At 45.5% G+C, this 19,417-nt stretch overlaps 1 protein-coding gene across 1 annotated transcript in view; it reads left to right on the forward strand.

Moving 5' to 3' along the window:
• Positions 1-16,967, forward strand: part of FAM49A (family with sequence similarity 49, member A) — a 47,133-nt gene extending 30,166 nt beyond the window's left edge. The window contains exons 3-11 of the mRNA XM_004686431.2: positions 7,873-7,994; positions 9,181-9,286; positions 9,422-9,558; positions 9,999-10,076; positions 10,230-10,346; positions 10,432-10,511; positions 12,102-12,228; positions 15,331-15,401; positions 16,616-16,967. Coding sequence (XP_004686488.1) covers positions 7,873-7,994; positions 9,181-9,286; positions 9,422-9,558; positions 9,999-10,076; positions 10,230-10,346; positions 10,432-10,511; positions 12,102-12,228; positions 15,331-15,401; positions 16,616-16,679 — 902 coding nt within the window. The 3' untranslated portion in view covers positions 16,680-16,967. The remainder of the gene's footprint in view (positions 1-7,872; positions 7,995-9,180; positions 9,287-9,421; positions 9,559-9,998; positions 10,077-10,229; positions 10,347-10,431; positions 10,512-12,101; positions 12,229-15,330; positions 15,402-16,615) is intronic.
• The last annotated feature ends 2,450 nt before the right edge of the window (positions 16,968-19,417 follow it).

The raw sequence follows: 19,417 nt of genomic DNA on the forward strand, positions 1-19,417 counted from the left end.
CATCATCACTAGCTTTATGTGTTTTTGGCAAAGGAGTTAGACTGAGTTCCTCCTACCCCCACCTTGTCACATAAAATTGCTCCAGCACAGGTAGATTGCTTTGATGTTCTTAAAGATTAGGTAGCTGCACAATTGTGGGACCACTTCTTGACCTTTTGTTCTCTCCTGTTTCTTTTCTATTGCTTTATGGATCCTTTTCTCAAATAACACCAAGTATAACAAATAAGTTGCAAAGTCAGGAAGAGGAAGTCCTTCAACTTTCCTGTCTCATGTACAATCATGTTGACTACTCTAGCTCCTTTAATACTCTAAATAAATTTTATGATCAGCTTTCAATTTCTACAAGAAAAACTTATATGAAATCTGTGTATTGATTTGGGGGACAGTTGGCTTTGTATAATGTTGATTTTTTCTTATCTATGGATATGGTCTGTCATTTCTTTTATTTAGCGATGTTGCTTTTTATAATTTTTAGAGGTTTTATAATGTTTAGAGGCCCTGAACACCTTTTGTTAAGTATATCCCTAGGCATTTCATACTTTGACCATAACAGCTTTTTTTTTTTTTTCAGCACTTAGAGATTGCACAGCCTCTGTCACTCAGCTATCAGTGCTTTTATCTTCGTAGTGTGTTCCCTATAAACAACACATACTTGGCCCTAGCTTTGTCAGCCACACTGATAATACCTACTTTTTAATTGGAGTGTTTAGTCCATTTACATTTAATTATCATATGTGTGTTTAATTGATGCTTGCATTTGAGTCTCTCTTGGAGTTGATTTCTATTTGCCATATTTGCTCTTTACTTCTCTTGAAATGGTTTCTTACCCTTTTGATTAAATCAAATAATGATTAGTATTCTCTCTTTTCTTTCCAGTTGACTTTTTAGTTATGCTTCTGATGCTTATTTTAGAGATTACAATATACATCCTTAACTTACTGCAATCTACCTTCTTTTATATTAAGTGCAAACTATACCCTCTACAAGAAATCATAATCATAAAGATAGTCTTCTGTGTTTCCTTCTGGGAGGTTTAGAATTTCCAGCTTTGCACTTCAGTCAGTGATCCGCCCTGAAGTAATACTTGGCTTGTTTCATCATGGAGAACTGCAGAAACTCACCCCAGAATACTTCCTGTCCCCAGCCTTCCTCCCTGAAGTAATACTTGGCTTGTTTCATCATGGAGAACTGCAGAAACTCACCCCAGAATACTTCCTGTCCCCAGCCTTCCTCATCTGTGGCTTTTGTGATTGTGTTCTGCATCTTTATCTTCTATAATCTTCTGTAATTTTCTCATTGCATTGTTTTTACATCATTCTTCATTTTTGTCCAACGAATGCTTTTCAGAGATGTTTTACTACGAGGTCAGAGAGGGACTGGATTATAATTGTGATACATACACACAATGGGATATTACCGAACACTCATAAAGATAAACTCATGCCACTTGCAGCAACATGGATGGAGCTGGAAGGGATCATGCTTCATGAAATAAGCCAGAAAGAAAAAAGAAAAATACTGGATAATTTCACTCATAGCAGGAGTATAAGAGATCGGGGGGATTGGAGGGGAAGTAATTATAATAAAGAAAAAGCTAATCATCTCCGTTTTTAAAAGGGGTGTGTGTGTCATTTTAATAGGTCTTTTACATTTACTGAGGTGTTTCCTTGGCCTGGGGTTCATGTTCCTTCTCAGATAACTTGGTCTCTTTGGTGTCACCTGGTTAGCTAGCAGAGCTTCCCAGAGGGGAGGACTCAATGGCGTCTTGCATTTCTGCTGCTGTGTATTGTGTTCAGCGCCCGCATAGGGCTGCGCAGAAAGTCTAAGTTTACACTTTGATTCTGATTGAGTCTGGCCCAGTAATTCTGTGGGCTAGACTCTTCTGAGTCCTCACACCAGAAGCACCAGCAGGATTGAGGGTGGGCATGGGGGCTTGGTGAGCAGGGAGGGATGGAGGGGCGGCACAGAGAACGTCAGAAGAACGTGAACTTTTCTTCCACACGTGATGCAAGTGTGCCCACGATGTGATAGTGCAGGTCGCTGGGAAGAAGACTAACAGAATGCAGAGCCAGTTCAGGGCCACCCAGAAGCAGTACAGGTTCTCTGCAGAACTGAAAAATTTGTTCTGGAAAGAGAGTAACCGAGAGATGCATTTCTTACGTAACAAACCCGCCTTTGCATGAATAAGAGGGACATGGAGAATAATGGCGGTGGGTTGCCAAGACGGAACCCAGTGAGGGCCAACAAATTGGGGTTGTTTATTTGGTTGACACAGACCACCCCTAGCCTCTGCTCTCTTCTTCCATTTCTCCCTCTCTGGTATCCTCGCACCTAGGAGGTTATTCAGAAGAAGCTCGATAATCTGGGGAGAGGAAAGAAGGGTGTGTAAGGGACACTTTCCGTCATTTTGCAAATGAACAATGCAACAACAGATGAGGACAGAACTGGGAATCCATTTCTTCATGCCAGTTCACTCACAGCGAAGCCGTCACGGTCGCTTCTCAGCTGCCCAACATTGTCATTTGTTTGTTAAGCGCTTTTCAACAACATCTTCATTACTACTTCCTGTGGGACCGTGAGAGCAGGACACGGGGCTCTCGGTAGTGTCACTTCTTTTGCCAAGAACTAAATTTGAGGCCCAGCATGGTTAATTGTTTGTGCTGAGATCTAATATTTAATGAGTAGGAGGCAGGTAATAGGGCCCAGGTTTCAGAGAGCTCAATTCTTGGGGCTCCCCCACCTCATAACATCCCAAAGCCCCCCTCCATGTACATAAAGCGAGTCCTAAAGTGTCTTTCCCCTCCCTTGTGATTCCTTGTCTGATGCCTGGAGAAGGAGTCTGGGGGTGGGGGAAGGATGAACATTCCTCGACAAACCGACATGTCCTGCAGTCACACTTCCATCTCCCAACAGACCTTTGAAGTTTTGTGTTGTTTCTGCAAGCAGCTAGTATGCTCCTGTAAATCATCACCGGTTGTATCCCAGATGTTAATGATAGATAATTATGTATGTTTCCTTGTTTATCCTGAAGGGGAGAGGGTGGAGGCCAAAGGAAGTGGGTGGAAGAAGAGCTGTAGGTTTAATTTATGGCTTTGGCAAATCCTTTTTTCTGCACCTATCTTTCCTCCTTGTTTATACAGCAGCAGGCGGGGTGCAGAGATAGTGTGCACCCCATTGATGAAATGCCAGGGCTTCCTTCAGAGCCTAAGACATCTCCAAATAAATGGTGTCTTCTCCCCACATTATCTGTGGTTAATTTGTCTGATGCTCTGTCAGAGGGGCCAGACTCCTAAACAGGTTTTTAAGAGAGGTATGTGTGTTCCTGCTGCTGGTGAAGACAGACTGAGTCCTTGGCTGATTTACAAAGATAAGAACACTTTGATTTGACAGTCCTGCTCTGCTCAGAGCCGTGCCCTGGGGTATGTTCATGGAAGATGCTCCTTCCTGACAAACAGCACAGGGCCACCTTCCTCCCCACCCCACAGGGAATGCCAAACATTCCACTGTCAGTCGAGATCCGATCCGGGTTCTCCCCATGAACTCTTCACCTCACTCCTGTGACATCAAAATGCTGACAGTGAATATCTACTGTCACTTGCAGATTGTGCCAAAAGTGAATAAATAGATCCCTTGTAAACAAAATTCATGCTGTTTGGCTATCTTAATTGATAAGAGGGAATTTTTTCATTAAGAAGCACTTGGAATTCAATGAGTTCTTGACAGTAGTGTATGCATTTGAGGTCATAGTACACATGATCCAGTTTCATGCTTTCCACAACGGCAGGTCTGGAGCAGGGGTTTAACTCACTGCCTGGGGTGGTCTGGACTGTCTTGCTGCAAAGCTCCAGGAGGTGTTGGGCTCTGAAATTGCCTGTGTGAATCACATGGATTTTTAACAGCTGCCTGGTTAGGAACAGTCCAGCTTTAGGCAACCATTCTCCTCAATTTTGATGAAATACTTGTGATGATTAGACACTGAGGCTATGTCTTTGAAAAAAATATCACCAAAGAATTCATCCACAGTGACAGGAAGGAGCCATTTCCATCAGGAATGTTATTGGTGGGTCTATGTGTGTGTCTGTACCTTAGAGTAAAGGTCAGTCTTTGTTAAAAATAGAAAAATAAAGCCCATAATTCTAGGTTCCTATTCACTCAGCAAATGCGTTAGGAGGTTACTGATAGGTTACATATTGTAAACTTTTCAATCATTAATCCTTCTAGATCTCTTTCAAGAGATTTTTCCTTGACATCTGAAGACATGAATCTGAATATGGAGAATGTCAAATGTATAGACCCAAAGCCTCTCATTGAGTATTCCAGTAAGCAAATTAGTAATAGCTTTAGGATTGGAAGAGTAAACAAAAATGTAGTTTTTTCACTCAACAAAAATCTTATTAATATGTTCACTTCACTGAGGGGACATTGAGACCATAAGAAAATGACAGATGAGTTATAAATGTGTTGACGAAAATGTGACTAGACTATTTGATTATAGGTAAATACATACATCTTAATAGTCACAGTGACAAAGTAACAGAATGAAAGCTATTTGGGGGGAACTGACAGAGGAGAGGACCTACAAGTAAGAGGTCTTCATCCCTTCACTGCTTCCCAATACCCAATGGGTCTGTTTCCTTACTTGTTCATTGATTCCTGACATGTTTGATGAGTGTCCCAAAGACTCCTGGGGGTACTGAAGACAAGAACACAGGTGTGTTTCCCAAGATGTCAGGGCTCAAAAACCAGCCATCAAGAAACAGTGTGAGAAGTACATTCAATCATTCATTCAACAACTTATTCAGGAGGTTGTTTTGTTTTTCTTTTCTTGAGCATCTACTATGTGCCAGGCCACATGCCAGGTCCTGGAGATATCATATCTTACAAGTTCAGAGCCCTGCAGTCTAATGGGCCAGATTCTCATTCATTAATCCTGACCACCTGATGGTTTAACTGCGACTTCAAAGTAGAAAGTATCACAGACTTCCACAGTCATAAGCCAAGACCACATGGTACTTACAGTCACACAGTTCTGTTTCCATTTGAAAAGATCAGCAGACAGGTCACAGACTAGAGCTTCTCCCAGTCATTTTCTTCGCATTGGAATTTGACATCACTTGCAGTTTGAGAGCTCTGAGAACCTCACAATGCCCACTCCCCAGCAGCTCAGTCTGGAAAAGCTAAGCCTGGATCATGAGCTGGAAAACTGATTTCAGTTCCATGACTGGAGAAAGAGGGAGAAATAAGGCATCTAATGATGCATTAAGGGAGAAAGGGAACTAGCACCTTTCTGAATCGGGAGAAAAGAAAAAATGATGGATTGGATTTCTCCCACCTCACCCCCACTAAACCAGACCACATGAGAAACATTTCTGGCAGGTTACCAGTATATATCTGCCAAGGGAAACATTTCCCTGGGGAATGGGGGGGCTCAGACTGAGGCCCCCTGTGGCTCTGTCTAGCCAGAGAGACTTGCTGGTGGAGGGATGGTATGATCCACACACCCCACCTCTGACACCTTAGCAACACCACCCCTGGGCGTCTGTGGTCACATAATGACAGGGGTTATTTGGATTAGAAAGTGTCACTTCTCCTGGGATGGAGAGAGAAAGAAACATGTGTCTTGCCAGCTGGTACCTCTCCATTTTCCCTGATCCTTTACACACCTGCTATGAGTGTTTTTCTCTTTTTCTTTCTGGCTTATTTCACTAAGCATGATCTTTTCCAATTCCATCCATATTGCCACAAATGGCATGAGTTCATCTTTTTGATTGCTGAGTAATATTCTGCTGTGTATATATACCACATCTTCTTGATCCAGTCATCTATTTTTGGGCATTGAGGTTGACTGCACATTTTCCCTATTGTAAATAGAGCAGCAATAAACATGGGGGTGCATGTGTCCTTTTAAATTAATGTTTTTGTGTCCTTTGGGTAGATACCTAGGAGTGGGATTGCTGGGTCATATGTAAAACTGCCTTTGAAACTTTGGCATGTAAATCATTATCAGAAGTGGGGCTTTCTTTTGTTTCTTCCAGCAGGACTCTCTTAATTCTCTTGGCTTTGACACTGGTTTGTCTAAAACTTCTCAGGTGGTGACTTGCCAAACGGGGCAGGTAACAGCCAGAATAGATGTTCTCTGATCCACATCCGACTTGATAACTAGGTTCACACAGTCTTACCTTTCATTCCTCAGAATCTTGCTGACAGACTCGATTTTTCTTTTCAAATATCTATCGTTCTAGGAAATTATGATTGCTCCGTTGTGATTTTTCAATCCACTCATCAACGGGGGAAAGAAGTTGTGATAATGTGTGTTTTTGATTTGTTTTATTCTAAGGCCTTGTCTTGCATTTTTCTTACTAGAAATTTCCAGCACTACCTTGGAATTCTTTGCTTTCTTCAGTTACAGGCTTCCTGGCTTGTAGGTTTTGGTTTCTACTTAAGACACCCGTATTTGGGGAAATGTTTGGGAGAGTGGGAAAAATCACATATGAAATGGTGAACAGCAGTGGGTCTGAGAAACTTAGCCAGTGTTTGTGGAGAATTTTGGGAGGTCAAAACAGATGAAGGAGTCGCAGATGTCACCCCCTGCTAATTCCTAGACTCCAACCCGCTGAGTCTCTCCCCTTCCAGGGCCAGCTTTGTCCTCACCTACCTGCCATCAACCTTTTCTCATTCTCTTTAGGGAGTGCATTCCCTTAAGGTGTGGATTTATGAAAATGGATTGTCAGGAGTATCTATCTATCGCTTTCTCCATTAGCAGTGTTTTTGTTTTAGGTGGAAATTAGTTTCCTTACACACTCAAGCAAGTAACCTATCTATAGGATTGTGGAATTTAGAATCCAGCCTTTGCCACTATTCAGTTTTCCATCCACCCCCCACAAAAGATTCTTGGGAACAAGAATTTGTATTGACTCCAAAATGTCATCATCTGAGCATTCATGGAGAAGCTAAGGGGGGATGGTGTTATAGTGGCCACTAGAACAGGTTCTTCATTGATACGATATTGAAAATGCCACTCATTTTTGTGGGTCACAGTCATTCATGGTCAAAGCTGAGCTTTACAAGTGTCTTTAAAATGAAACCCCTGAGCTTGTTGAGTTCATGTTCAAAGAAGATTTTTAATGCTTCCAAAACAGCCTGGTGTCCTGGAAGGGTCCATCTCTGACATGGATCTTAAGGATTCATTCATATTTTAAGCTTATTTTTCATCTAAAAATATGAGGAGCACTATTTTCCCCATCTATTCTCAGATTTATGGATTGTCAGTCATAGCAAAATTATTGAACAACTTCTATTAAAACTAGGCACCACCCCCCACACACACTTACTACTCCTATCTCTCAGTACACCACCTGGTGCATAGTGGGTGTGCAAAAGATGTGTCTACACAAATAATCATGTCTATAGTGATTTCAACACACTGGATTTACTGTGTGCATAAAGATGAATCATTATTGGGTCTCCCTGGTGGTGCAACGGGTTAAAGTACAGCACTATGAATCTAGCCACAGGTACTTCAGCACGAGTTCGATCCCTGGCCAGGGAGCTGACCCACATGGCATGCAGACCTCTCCTGCTGATCCCCTCAGCAGTGTATTCTGTCAGTGTGCCTGTTCTGCTCCCCATTCTACTGCTTGCGATTCTTCTCACCATCCCTGCGCCACTGGCCTGTACCCCAGTTCTGTATACATAAATAAATCTTTAAAAAAAAATGATGGCTGATTCCTTTGAACTGAGCAGAAGTTGTTCAATTCCACTTCCTTATGTTATAAAGTAGGAACATCTGGCAGGTGGAACTGAACTGCTATCTTCTCTCAAATTCTTTGTAAACCCAAGTCTTCTGTGTCCTTTTGTTTCCCTTCTTCTCAGATGCCCAACCCACGGAGGGAGAACGGGAGGTTTGGAACCAGATCAGCGCTGTCCTCCAGGATTCCGAGAGCATCCTTGCAGACCTGCAGGCTTACAAGGGCGCAGGGCCAGAGATCCGAGATGTATGCCTATGATAATATGAGCTGACAACACCCTCGCAGAAGGGAAACCCACACACGCACACACACAGCAAGATTAAGTAACTGCCCTAGCATGTCCAATGCCCTAGGAAAACAGGGTGGTAGCCTGTGGCCTGAAAGGTGAATGAACGGTCCTTGGTCTAGTCTGTCAATCTGCACACACATGCTGCTGTGGCCATATAAAATATCTGCCGGTCTCTTCTTAGACCTTTGACACAGGACTCACATTTAAACAGTGATCTGTCCGTCTATCACTTCACTTAAGGGACGTGAGCATCTGTGGTCTCTGGACACCCATTGAAATGTGAGTCCTGGAGGTCTGGGTTTATGTGACTTTCCAAGACTTTATAATAGCTTGGACAGGTGCCATCCGCATCACAGGCAACAGCTGTACACGATGTCGCTTTGAGTAGCCTGCAGGTTTGTCATCTTGCTGTGACTTAGGAGATTCCATAAATAAATAAACACATGAAAAGCTACACAAAAAAGAATATTGTCAGCATGGCTTTGAGACTTCATAATTCCTTGAAGGCAAGACACTTCACACTCCTTTTATTTGAAATAATTAGTTTTGGTGGCAGTACCAGCCAGCACAACACATGCATTCTCACCCCTCACAACCCTTACTGCCTCTGTCAACGTCCTTTGGATAAAGAATGCAAAAAACAACCGTTCACAGATGCTAGTCACCAAATGCAGAAACCCACACAACAGTCTTTCTGAAAAAGTACCAGCCTGCTTTAGGTGGTGTTTCTACTTGGGGTCCCCGTTTAATCTAGGTAATTAGGTACGTCACACTGGCAGGAATGTAACACACGGTGTAAAGAAAGCAGAATAGCTACAGAATCTGAACTCCCTAGTGAGCACTGACTTCCCTGGGAGAACCCAGCGGTAATGGAGGAGGCTGAATTGCTTCAATTAGATGTGCACTTTTTTTTTTTTTTTTAAGAGAAACAAGTACATTGATATGGGCTGTCACAATAGGGCTGTGTGTATGAGGTTCAAGTGCCGAAATCGGCACCTTGCAGGACAGTCGCTGAGGCCCACCTTAGCAAAGTGCATCACAAATGGGATCATTTTAAGCTAAAATCCTTTCTCCATCGTAGGTCATTTTGAGGTGAAGCATGTCGCCTCATTTTCAGCAGGCAATTCTATCGTCTCTTTATAGGCAATTCAAAATCCCAACGATATTCAGCTTCAAGAAAAAGCTTGGAATGCGGTGTGTCCTCTGGTCGTGCGGCTAAAGAGATTTTATGAGTTTTCCATAAGGCTAGGTGAGTGTGTGTTTATCATTTCCGTGTCTCACCTGTGACGGCTGTTACGACATTTGAAAAGACAGCAAGTGCTTTGCTTCTTGAAAACGCTCTGTGGTCACCTCCCATATATATATTTATCCCTTTTACTTTCAGAAAAAGCCCTTCAGAGTTTATTAGAATCTCTCACCTGCCCACCCTACACGCCAACCCAACACCTGGAACGGGAGCAGGCACTGGCAAAGGAGTTTGCAGAAATTCTGCATTTTACGCTTCGATTTGACGAGTTAAAGGTGAGCCCCATAGCTTGTTCTGAGTGCCTGCTGAGATGCTTCTGTGGCGAGAGGACAATAGACAGAAGAAAGATGAAACGCGGGCTTCATAGAAACACATGATGTGGAGGAGGATCCCATTCCGCGTGGTCAGAGTGATAAAGATGGGGTTCTGTGTACATGGACATTCACAGTCTGCCAGATGTAGTAAGAGGAAACCTTTCCAAGTGTCTGTTCCTCATTGAAGACAAATAAACTTTCCCTGAAATCCAGCCCATGGCGGAAGCAGGACAGGCTTCATGATGAGGCGGTAAATATTGATTTTTAACCGGGAGCTTCTTTGGCTCTGGTGTAAGGAAGAGAAGTCCCGGTGTATCTACTAAATCTGGTGCCCGCACATTTGATGCCTCTCTCCGTCTGCTGCTGAGAGCTGACCTTCTTTTCTCTCTTCTGAAACTCAGATGCGGAACCCGGCCATTCAGAACGACTTCAGCTACTACCGGAGGACCATCAGTCGCAACCGCATCAACAACATGCACGTGAGTCCGTGGGCTCCGGGTGCTGCTCCCGTCCAGCTTTTGGTGTCCACATTAGGCGGGCACAGGAGAATAGAGAGTCTCTGTAGTGCAGAGGATGTTGTTTTGAGATTTTGATCACCTCTTTGTCAATTGCATCTTTTCTTCTCTCATCAGCTAGACATTGAGAATGAAGTCAATAACGAGATGGCCAATCGAATGTCCCTCTTCTATGCAGAAGCCACACCAATGCTGAAAACCCTTAGCAATGCCACAATGCACTTTGTCTCTGAAGTGAGTCAAGTTGAACCATGAAGTGTCTTTGTTTTCTTAATTGCACATAACCTCCAGCAAGGCTAACCTATGTGTCTTCTATTAGAACAAAACCCTGCCAATAGAGAACACCACAGACTGCCTCAGCACGATGACGAGTGTGTGCAAAGTCATGCTGGAGACTCCGTAAGTCAGCTCAGAACTGTATTGGGGTGGAGGGTTCCCCAAATGGGGTGTTTAGGAGGCTGCTGCTGATGGTGGTAGTAGTGGAGATAAGGGTGGTGATGGTGTTGGTGGTGATAATTGTGATGGCGGTGATAATGGTAATATTGATGGTGATGATGGCGGTGGTGGTGGTGATGGGTTGTGATGGTGATGGCACTTCACATTTGGATCAGCACATTAAAATTTACATCTATAGCATTTGTGTGAATTTCATGAAGAGTTATAGTTGTCGTTGTCTCCATTTTGTAGCTAAAGAAGCCAAGTTTGGGTAGCCTGGAAGGTGGCAGAACTAACACTCAAATCAAAGATGCAGTACACAAGAATAGAGTGGAGTATTAAATTTAAAAACCTGGGTTTTAATATATATATATATATATATATATATATATATATTATATATTTTCAGTGTCTTGCCCAGTTAAGTCTGCAGCCTATTTCTAAACAAAGCAAGTTGACCTGACTATATACTGTTAATATAATAGTATAGTATATATTAGAAAAATATATACTTTCTTTTTTCTTATGTATATTTACACATTTGAAAACAAAAGTTTGGGAGAACATGTACAACCAAGAACAGATGTGATAAGGTCAAAAAGAAAATGATGATGGAGATTTCTCCTCTCTCTTCCTCTCTTATGTGCTCTCTTCTCTTTCTCGGCACTTTTTTTGTACTTAAACTAATCTCTAGGTTTGAAAATTAGTTGCGACTTCATTGTGGTGAAAAATTGTGGACTCCAAAGTCAGGCTCCCACTTATTTCTCCAGCCCCGTTTCTATCCATGGACAAGTGTTCTGGCCACTCATGAGTATTGTGGTCCTTTGTCTGATGAGGCCCCCATAATGTTATCCACTCTAGGGGAGTGTTTTTAGAGGGTCAAAGATTTTAAAATAGCTTCAACTTCAAATATTTCACCAAGCTGAAGTCAAGATTTATTCCAAGACAGAATTAGTAGCCCTCTTTCTTGTGGGGCCAATTCATAATAAAGTAGATGCCAGGTCAACCTCTCGTATTGACTCGAATTATCTGAATCACTGGGGACCATGTCAAGGTAAGTGAACAGAATTCAGGCTCCACATACTCTCAGCCCAGTGGATGGTCCATAATTTCCCTTCAGTCCCTTTCCCAGTCCACTTCAGTTTGCAGCTGTTTCTTAACAAAGAAAGTTGACCTGACTAGAGACAGGATAGCTGCTCTATAGAAATGAGCCTGATTCTCTTCCTTCATAATGAAGCCATTACTCTCTATAATCTTGGACAGCCAGAGGGACCTGCTATAAAATATTCAAGATGGATGGGTGGGGGAGTGATGTGTGTGATGAGCTGGCTCGCTGAAGGGCAGGAGAGAAGAGATTTACTGCCCTCTAATTTAGCTTATTTTCACACTGAATTGCTGGTTGGATAGATTCTAGGAGCATGATCATCACAGGTTTCTTCAAGAGCATATTAACCTGGTCGTTGCAGGCCTGGGAGTGTTCTCAGGAGAGGGCTGGAGGGATCTAAAGTTGCCAGACACAAGCGAAGTAATACCACGGCCTCTGCTCTCTTCCAGGGAGTACAGGAGTCGGTTCACAAGTGAAGAAACGCTCATGTTCTGCATGAGGGTGATGGTGGGGGTCATCATCCTCTACGACCATGTCCACCCCGTGGGAGCTTTTTGCAAGACATCCAAGATCGATGTAAGAACAGTCGTGTGACATGCTTTCTGAAGAGGGGGTGTGAATGTTGCTGACAGACCTTCCTGCTCTCCCCGCCCCCTGCTGAGACTCAGCTCTCTGCAGTACCAGTCCGTCTTGGTCAGGCTCGCTATGGCGTGTCTTTGTCATGTCCTGCCACTGAGGCAGCCAACCCCAAATGCCCAGCAGGAGCACAGAGACCCGGGTCCTGACCTCCTTCACCTTTCTGCTTCTTGACCTGATAAGCTGCAGCTTCCCAGCCTCATTTCTCCAGCGTGGCTTACAACACAGATGTGAGAAGTGGGGTTCCCAAACACAGGGACTCCCCAACTTCTCCTGCCGTACACTCCCAGTGCCTCTACCCATGCCCTTTCTTATCACTGGGACATGTTTGCTCCCCTTCCCTGCCCAGCGCGCCCCCCCCCTTCTCTGAGGGGCGGATTCCTCTAAGACACCCCTCAGTGCCAGCTCTGCTGGAGGCCTGTGCCCTGTGTGGGGTGGAGCCTTCCTTCCCCTCTGGGCCTCCAAGCGCTTGGCTAGTTCACATTTTCTGACTCCCTCACACACTCTGAGTTGGTTGGCGGAAGCCGAGACTGGTCTCCACACCTGAGGACTGATCTTGGCCCGGCGCCACCCAGCCGGGGAGCGTGGCCCTGGACACGGGCGCCATGGGGTGTTTGCTGACAATGTGAAATCGCAGTGTGCAGCTGATGCCCTGTGTGTGGTGGGGTGGAGATCTCCTCCCTTCAGTCCTGCTTTTTCCTGCTGCATCACCCAGAAGTGTGTCCCAAGTATCAATTTAAAGCCCTTTAAATGCAGACTAAGACCTCTTGGTCTGACTTACTCTGCCATGGTTGAGTTGGGCCGCACATTCTCTGCTCATCCATCTGCCCAGATCAGCATATTTAATGCTCTTGCACGGAGCACATAGAAAATCTGCATGCCCAGAGGGTCCATGAGTCTGAAGAATGAAGGGAAATTTATCAATTAAAACAGCAGCTCAGATGAGTCTTTGGAGGTTCCGATTTCCTAGCACAGTTAGTTAGGACTCTTCATCGAGTCTTCATTTTTAATGTAATGCTTTCTGTTTATTAAAACTAATAGTGTAAGAGGCTTTGGAAAATGCTAGAAATAAAAATGCAGACAATTAAGTGGATCTGTAGTAGCTTCACACAGACAGATGGCCATGGCCGATGCGTGTCTCTCCCTTCTGTGTGGATGTTTCTGTGCGCTTAGATTAGCTCCCTGCTCCCCTTGCTATTTTCAGGCACATTTAATTTGCACAGCAGAATATTATGGATATTTTTTCATACCAATATATATTTCACCATATTCTTTGTGAAGCTTTCACACTTCTATACTATGGACTGGATGTAAACAACTCTATTAGCGAATCCATGAATATCATTTGAATGTGGGTTGAGCTCATCACCTGACACTCCTATGACATCCCCATTTACCATGTCTATTTGCTAACCAGTCACGGAGTCAACGATTAAAAGCACACTGGATACAACTGTATTTTATAGTTCTAATCTTTACAAGAGTGTCCTTGCTTGTCACTTACTGAATCTCCCTGTTAAGGTCACAGATGTTATATAAAGCTCAATGTAACTGGTGAAGACTATTTGTTCATCTGCATGTCACCAAGAAAATGTTCAGCCTGAGGTTCACATGCGTCGCTAAGAGGGTTTTGGATTTCCCAAACACAGCACAAATTCTCGATGAGCCATTTTCATCCATCACATAAAAGTCCTCTTCAGATGCCAGTGTGCTTGGAGCCAGGAGCTAAATACACTGGGTTCTTACACCCCAAGGGTGCCCGCATGGGTTGTATAGGGAACACGTGCGTGACCCCCAGATGACTCTCAACCCTGTGCTTCTGGCTGCCTCTATCTGCCAGGGTCTGTCAGACCTTTAAGATAAAAACATTTGACAACCAGCCTGTGCCCACAGGGAGCGTCTGTAAGAAGCCCCTCTAAGGCCGGTCGCTACCCACCTCCCACAGCGTGAACTTCAGCATCTAACACGACTGGCCTTATGCTTTGCAGGAACACTGCTCCTTTGCCCAAGAAACATTCCAGCACACGCACACTGTAATGTGAGGTCTAGGGATTTATTTTTCATGTACTTCCCAAAGGATGAATAATCATATTTTCAAGACATAAAAAACACTTAAAGGTTTTTTGATCGCCCTTAACTCAGCGTAGACACTGGGCGGCAGCCACGATGGACCCTGGGCCTTCCGGCTGCCAGAGGCACATTCTCTGCCCCTCACCAGCCCTCCCCTCTCCTGGCGAGGGGGGCACATCCGCCTGGGCCAGGAGACTTCTGGCGCTCTCTGATACACGCCAGCAGCCTCCTGGGCATCCGCGGCTGGGCTGGTTACTTCTCCTTGGAGATGGCCCAAGGTCAGGAGAGGTGATGGTGTTCGGCCAAATCCTAAAATCAGTGTAGACTGCCAGGCAGACAGAGGGGGGAGATCACACTGACAAAGGGGCTGCACAGTGTTAGCAGGATTGTGCTTCCTTCGGTCCGTCTCAACTCAGCACCTGCGGAAGAAACCCTGCCCTTGGCTCTGGAGTACAAGATAAGATAAAAATCCTAAGTCTTTGAGCCACCCTGGTGGTACAGTGGTTAGAATCTCATTGCCAGCCACTGCAGCGCGAGTTCGATCCCCGGCCAGAGAGTGACCCCCAGGGCGCAGCAGACCACTCCCGTCTCCCCGCTGCTCCCCTCAGCAGTGTGTTTCAGTCCATCTGCCTGTTCTGCCCCCCACTCTGTCTCTGTAAATCCTCTCACCCCCTCACCTCTGGCCTAAGCCCCAGTTCTTGTATGCATCAATAAGTAAAATAACCTTTAGAAAAATAAGTCTTTGTCCCCAAATTCCAGACTTGCAAAATTGATATTGCGACTACTCCAATTCAGTGTAATAGGCAAAGTATAAGGGCCCAGCCAGTAACTGTGCACCCGAGAGAGCAGAAAGGTCTGTGGGTCATTTCTGTGTTTGATTTCCCTGGGCAGAAATACCGTGAGATTATTGTAAACAGATGTGATTACGGGCAGAGTCACTAGGATCTTAACAAATGTTGTGTTTTCTCCTAGATGAAAGGCTGCATAAAGGTTTTGAAGGAACAGGCCCCAGACAGTGTGGAGGGGCTGCTTAATGCCCTCAGGTGAGCCTCAGCCCCGGGGAGCCGCCCCCAACCCCCCACCCCCGTGAGTGCTGGGAGGGCCCGGCAGCCCAGTCTGAGCCTGGCTATCTCAGGGCTGTTCATCACCCCACAGCCCGCAGGGGGCCAGAGCCATTTTTACCACCTCTTATTTTGCAGATGAGAGAAGCGGAGACTTAGAGAAGTCAAATAATTTGCTGAGGTCACAGAGCAGGTGACCCAGCAGCAGCCTAAGCCGAGTCACTGCGGCCCAGGTGGGGGCCGCCCTGCCACGCTCACCCTGCTCTGGCGTCCTTCTTCTCCAGTGTTGCCTAAAAGTCGCTGCACATGAGAATTAAGTGGTGTTGACCTTCTAGAGACAGTGTGGGCTTGAGCTGGCAGGCCTCTCCACATAGTATCAAGAGGGTTCAGCGAGCAGCCACTGTGATGGCCGTGCCCCCCCAAGGGCTCCGTGGGTGATTTGTGTTCCCGTGGGCGGTATGAGGGGTGCAAGATCCAGGCTTTCGAGGCAGCTACTCCTGGTTCAGAACAGAACTCACCAGCTGTTCTGCCCCACGTGTCTGCAGACTGGGGACCTGGCCCCGTTCCTGGGCCTCCCTGGACCTCAGTCTTCACACCTGTCTGGTGGAGGCATCGCTTCTGCAGAGCTCGTGCGGGTGAAATGGAAGCACCCCGGGGGGCCCAGGACCTGGCCGTGGGGGAGGACACACTGGCCCTGTCCATCCCTCCTCTCAGCCATTTCCACACCAGGGTTATGGAGGACACAGCTGCCCCACTTGTCAGGGTTTGTAGCCCATTGTGGCAACAGTGCAGATGGTATCACCTGAAGGCCAAACCAGTGAACCCCTCAGGGCTTAATGTGTTGCTATGCAAATCCATAGTTTGAAAGCTGAGAGGGAAAGGCCGGCTGCTCTGGAGTCAGCGCTCAATCACGGGGTGTCGCCTCCCCGGAAAACGAGATTGCTTAGTGGTACACCTGTGCAATTATTTGATTAGGTAAAAGATCTTCTTGTTTAATTATCATAAGACAAAATTCCTTTGGAAGGAGGAATCAGGTAGTAAATCAGCCCAAGAGTACTCCAGGCACCCAAGGGCAGCTCTCTCTAAATTTGACTTACCAGTTTGTCTTGCAAGGTTCAGAAGAGCTGGAGAGGCACTCGGAGCTTCCCAGAACCCAGTTTGCACACTGACCTCCATCCTTCTCCCCCCCACACCAGGTTCACTACAAAGCACTTGAATGATGAGTCGACTTCCAAACAGATTCGAGCAATGCTCCAGTAGAGCTCAAAGAAGAGGATCTATGCGCCGACCTCAGAAGATGTATATGTTTACATAATTTAATACAGATTGATGTTAATACTTGTGTATTTGCATAACCGTTTCCTCCTTGTCACTGAAATATACGGACCTTAAATTGTATCCTGACTGACTCAACCCAGCAGAGCAGAAATTGACTTGAGAGCCTTACCTTTGATGTCTAAAACAAAACCCCTTCTCCAAAGGCACTTTGGAGACTGAGTCTTGGGGTCCTTTAACTACACCTGTAACAATCTGAAATTTCTAATAGTTTGTGGTAGTGCTTTAATTCTAGGTGTGTCATCTCTCTGGGCAGTAGAGTTATAAAAACACAAAGTCCTAGATTTCCTGTATCAGCTCAGCTACAAGAAATACAACTATTATTCTGACAGAGGGAGAGAGGAATCCAGGAAAAGACAAATGCATGTGAAAACATAAACTCTGTGGTTTTGAATTCAGCCACCCACCCTTCCTTCCTCAGCCTGCAAACTATACCTGCAACTTTTCTGTTTGCACAGAAATGTCTCCCAGCCCCTTTCTGCCCAAACTTATATCCCTCTAATGTTCCCTTATGGTTCTGCAAGGGAAAATCACTTGTGTTTGCCACAGTTCGGGGGAGATAGTTGAGGATATCTACTGGGCTATTGGAGGTGGTGGTCTTGAAAGTTGGGGCCAAGTTGCGAGGTGGGGTGCCAGGAGGTGGGGCTCCAGGTGACCAGACCTGCATCTCTCTATACCATACTGTGTCTAGAGGGACAGGAAGCCAGAGCTCTAGCTTCAGAGCTCTGAGCTATTTGATGATGTCGCAGTTGCCTCAGTGCTGAGGGAACAGCCCCTTTCCGAAGCCCCACTTTCAGGGCTATCCATGTGGTAACAAGAGGTGTAAGGCTCCTCAGGAGTTTCCAGAAACCAGAGAGATTAGGTGGAGGGAAGGAACATCCACATTTTCTGGTTACCTGCTATTTAAAAGGCAGTTTCTCCTGACCCAGTGCTGACACTTGCAATGGGCAAACTCTGGCCTGAGGACTTTTATTGAGTCCTAACTCTATGAACCATTCACAGCATGATCTGAGGAAATTCACCTAAGTTCTGTGTGTTAACACCTATAAAATGGACAGTAAAAGCCAGACCATTTCCAAGCCCTTGAAGACTCAGAGATGATAAAATGGCCACTCGCTGCGCCCTTAGGCAGTAGAATCTGGCCTCAGCCTCCTCGTTTTGAGAATTGTTGAGATGACAAGCCCTATAGTCACCCTGTCTGCTGATGAGACCTTAAAACGGAATCTCCGAAGTCTCCCGTTCTGGCCCCTGGTGGGAAAGTGAGACAAGATGAAGCCCGACAGGACCACCCTGACGTAGGACTGGAACCCAAGATACCTCGCTCTTGACTCCCTGCTCTGTCCTTATCACCATGTGGCCTACTCACCACTGCTATGGGGTGGGACTGGATGAGCTTAAATAAATCCACAGTCTGGCCTATGTCCTCATTTGCCTATTTCTGATAGAATGAAAAGGCTGCCCGGTGAAAGATAATTCTGGAAGTCAGGTCCGGGCACACCAGGGCTTGGTGCCTTCTACGACGTCCCAGGGAACGAGCTGTCAGACTCCACAGCTCTCCAGACTCTAGCAGCCAGCTGGCATTCCCTCAAGTCCTCCAAGAAAAGGAGGGGTAGGCTTTTGCTTTATTTTTAACCAAGAAATCCAGTCAAGTGACAGAACAGATTCCCCAGCCCATCTCTAAATGTCAGTCAGCAGAGACAGGAAAGACCCTTTTCCTTAGAGTTCTCCAAGCTGAACAGGCACAGCTGCCTTGGTGGGGGGGAGGGGAGGAGGCCCTCATCAGAACAGAAACGCACGCGTGGCCTTCAGACTTTTCCAACCTAAGGGTTCCAAGACCCCCAGAGCCAGAGAAGGTGGCACTACCACGTAAGCAAATTCATGAGACACTCAGCTTAAAAAGCTCCTCTCTGGCAGCCACATGTTATCCTTACAACCCTGAAGACCAGAAATGGTGCCAGACACGAGTCTCTTCCTCCTTCATCAGGTGACTGGATAAGTGTTGGAAAAAGGAAAGGCCTTTCAGAGAAAATACTTGAGCACCTTCATCATGTTTTGCTAGACTTTCTATCCAATGGGACCAAGTGGGAGGGGCTGCGGGGCTGCCCCAATCTAGATAGGCCACCTTGTTCCAGAGTCAAGACTCCCCATACATGGACTCCCCAAAGTCCAGACCCTGAATGGTTGCTTCTGGTCATCAGGAGGACAGGTTAACTGAATGTCTGTGATCACTAACAGGTGCTGGACCTTGGGTCCACTCCAGAGCTGTCGTGGGAGACAGTCGTTTAACACACTGTCCTCTGGGCACGGAGAGTCTTTGCGCAATCATGCTATTGTGTGTGCTGTATGCACAGGCATCCGAGACCCTTGGGGGCCGAGGGGGGCATGTTAGCAACAGTATCCATGTCGATGTTAACTAGAGTTCATAGTTGATGTCTCATAGGTTTTAATAAAGTGTTTTCCATTACTCATATATTTATTTTCAGGCGAGCAACATGGCGAAAATGACATTTCTTAGATACACTGCTACTTTGGCATTATAACTTCATTCTCAGTAACCATTCATGTGCCACTAAGAATTAGTAATAAGCAAACAAGTGGCAATGAATGTTTTGAGTTGTGGTGACCCTTTAAGGCCAAAGTATTAATTAACAGCCAGAAAGAAA

This window comes from Condylura cristata, unplaced genomic scaffold (genome assembly GCF_000260355.1).
Source record: "Condylura cristata isolate star-nosed mole 26May11 unplaced genomic scaffold, ConCri1.0 scaffold00020, whole genome shotgun sequence".
NCBI lineage: Eukaryota > Metazoa > Chordata > Mammalia > Eulipotyphla > Talpidae > Condylura > Condylura cristata.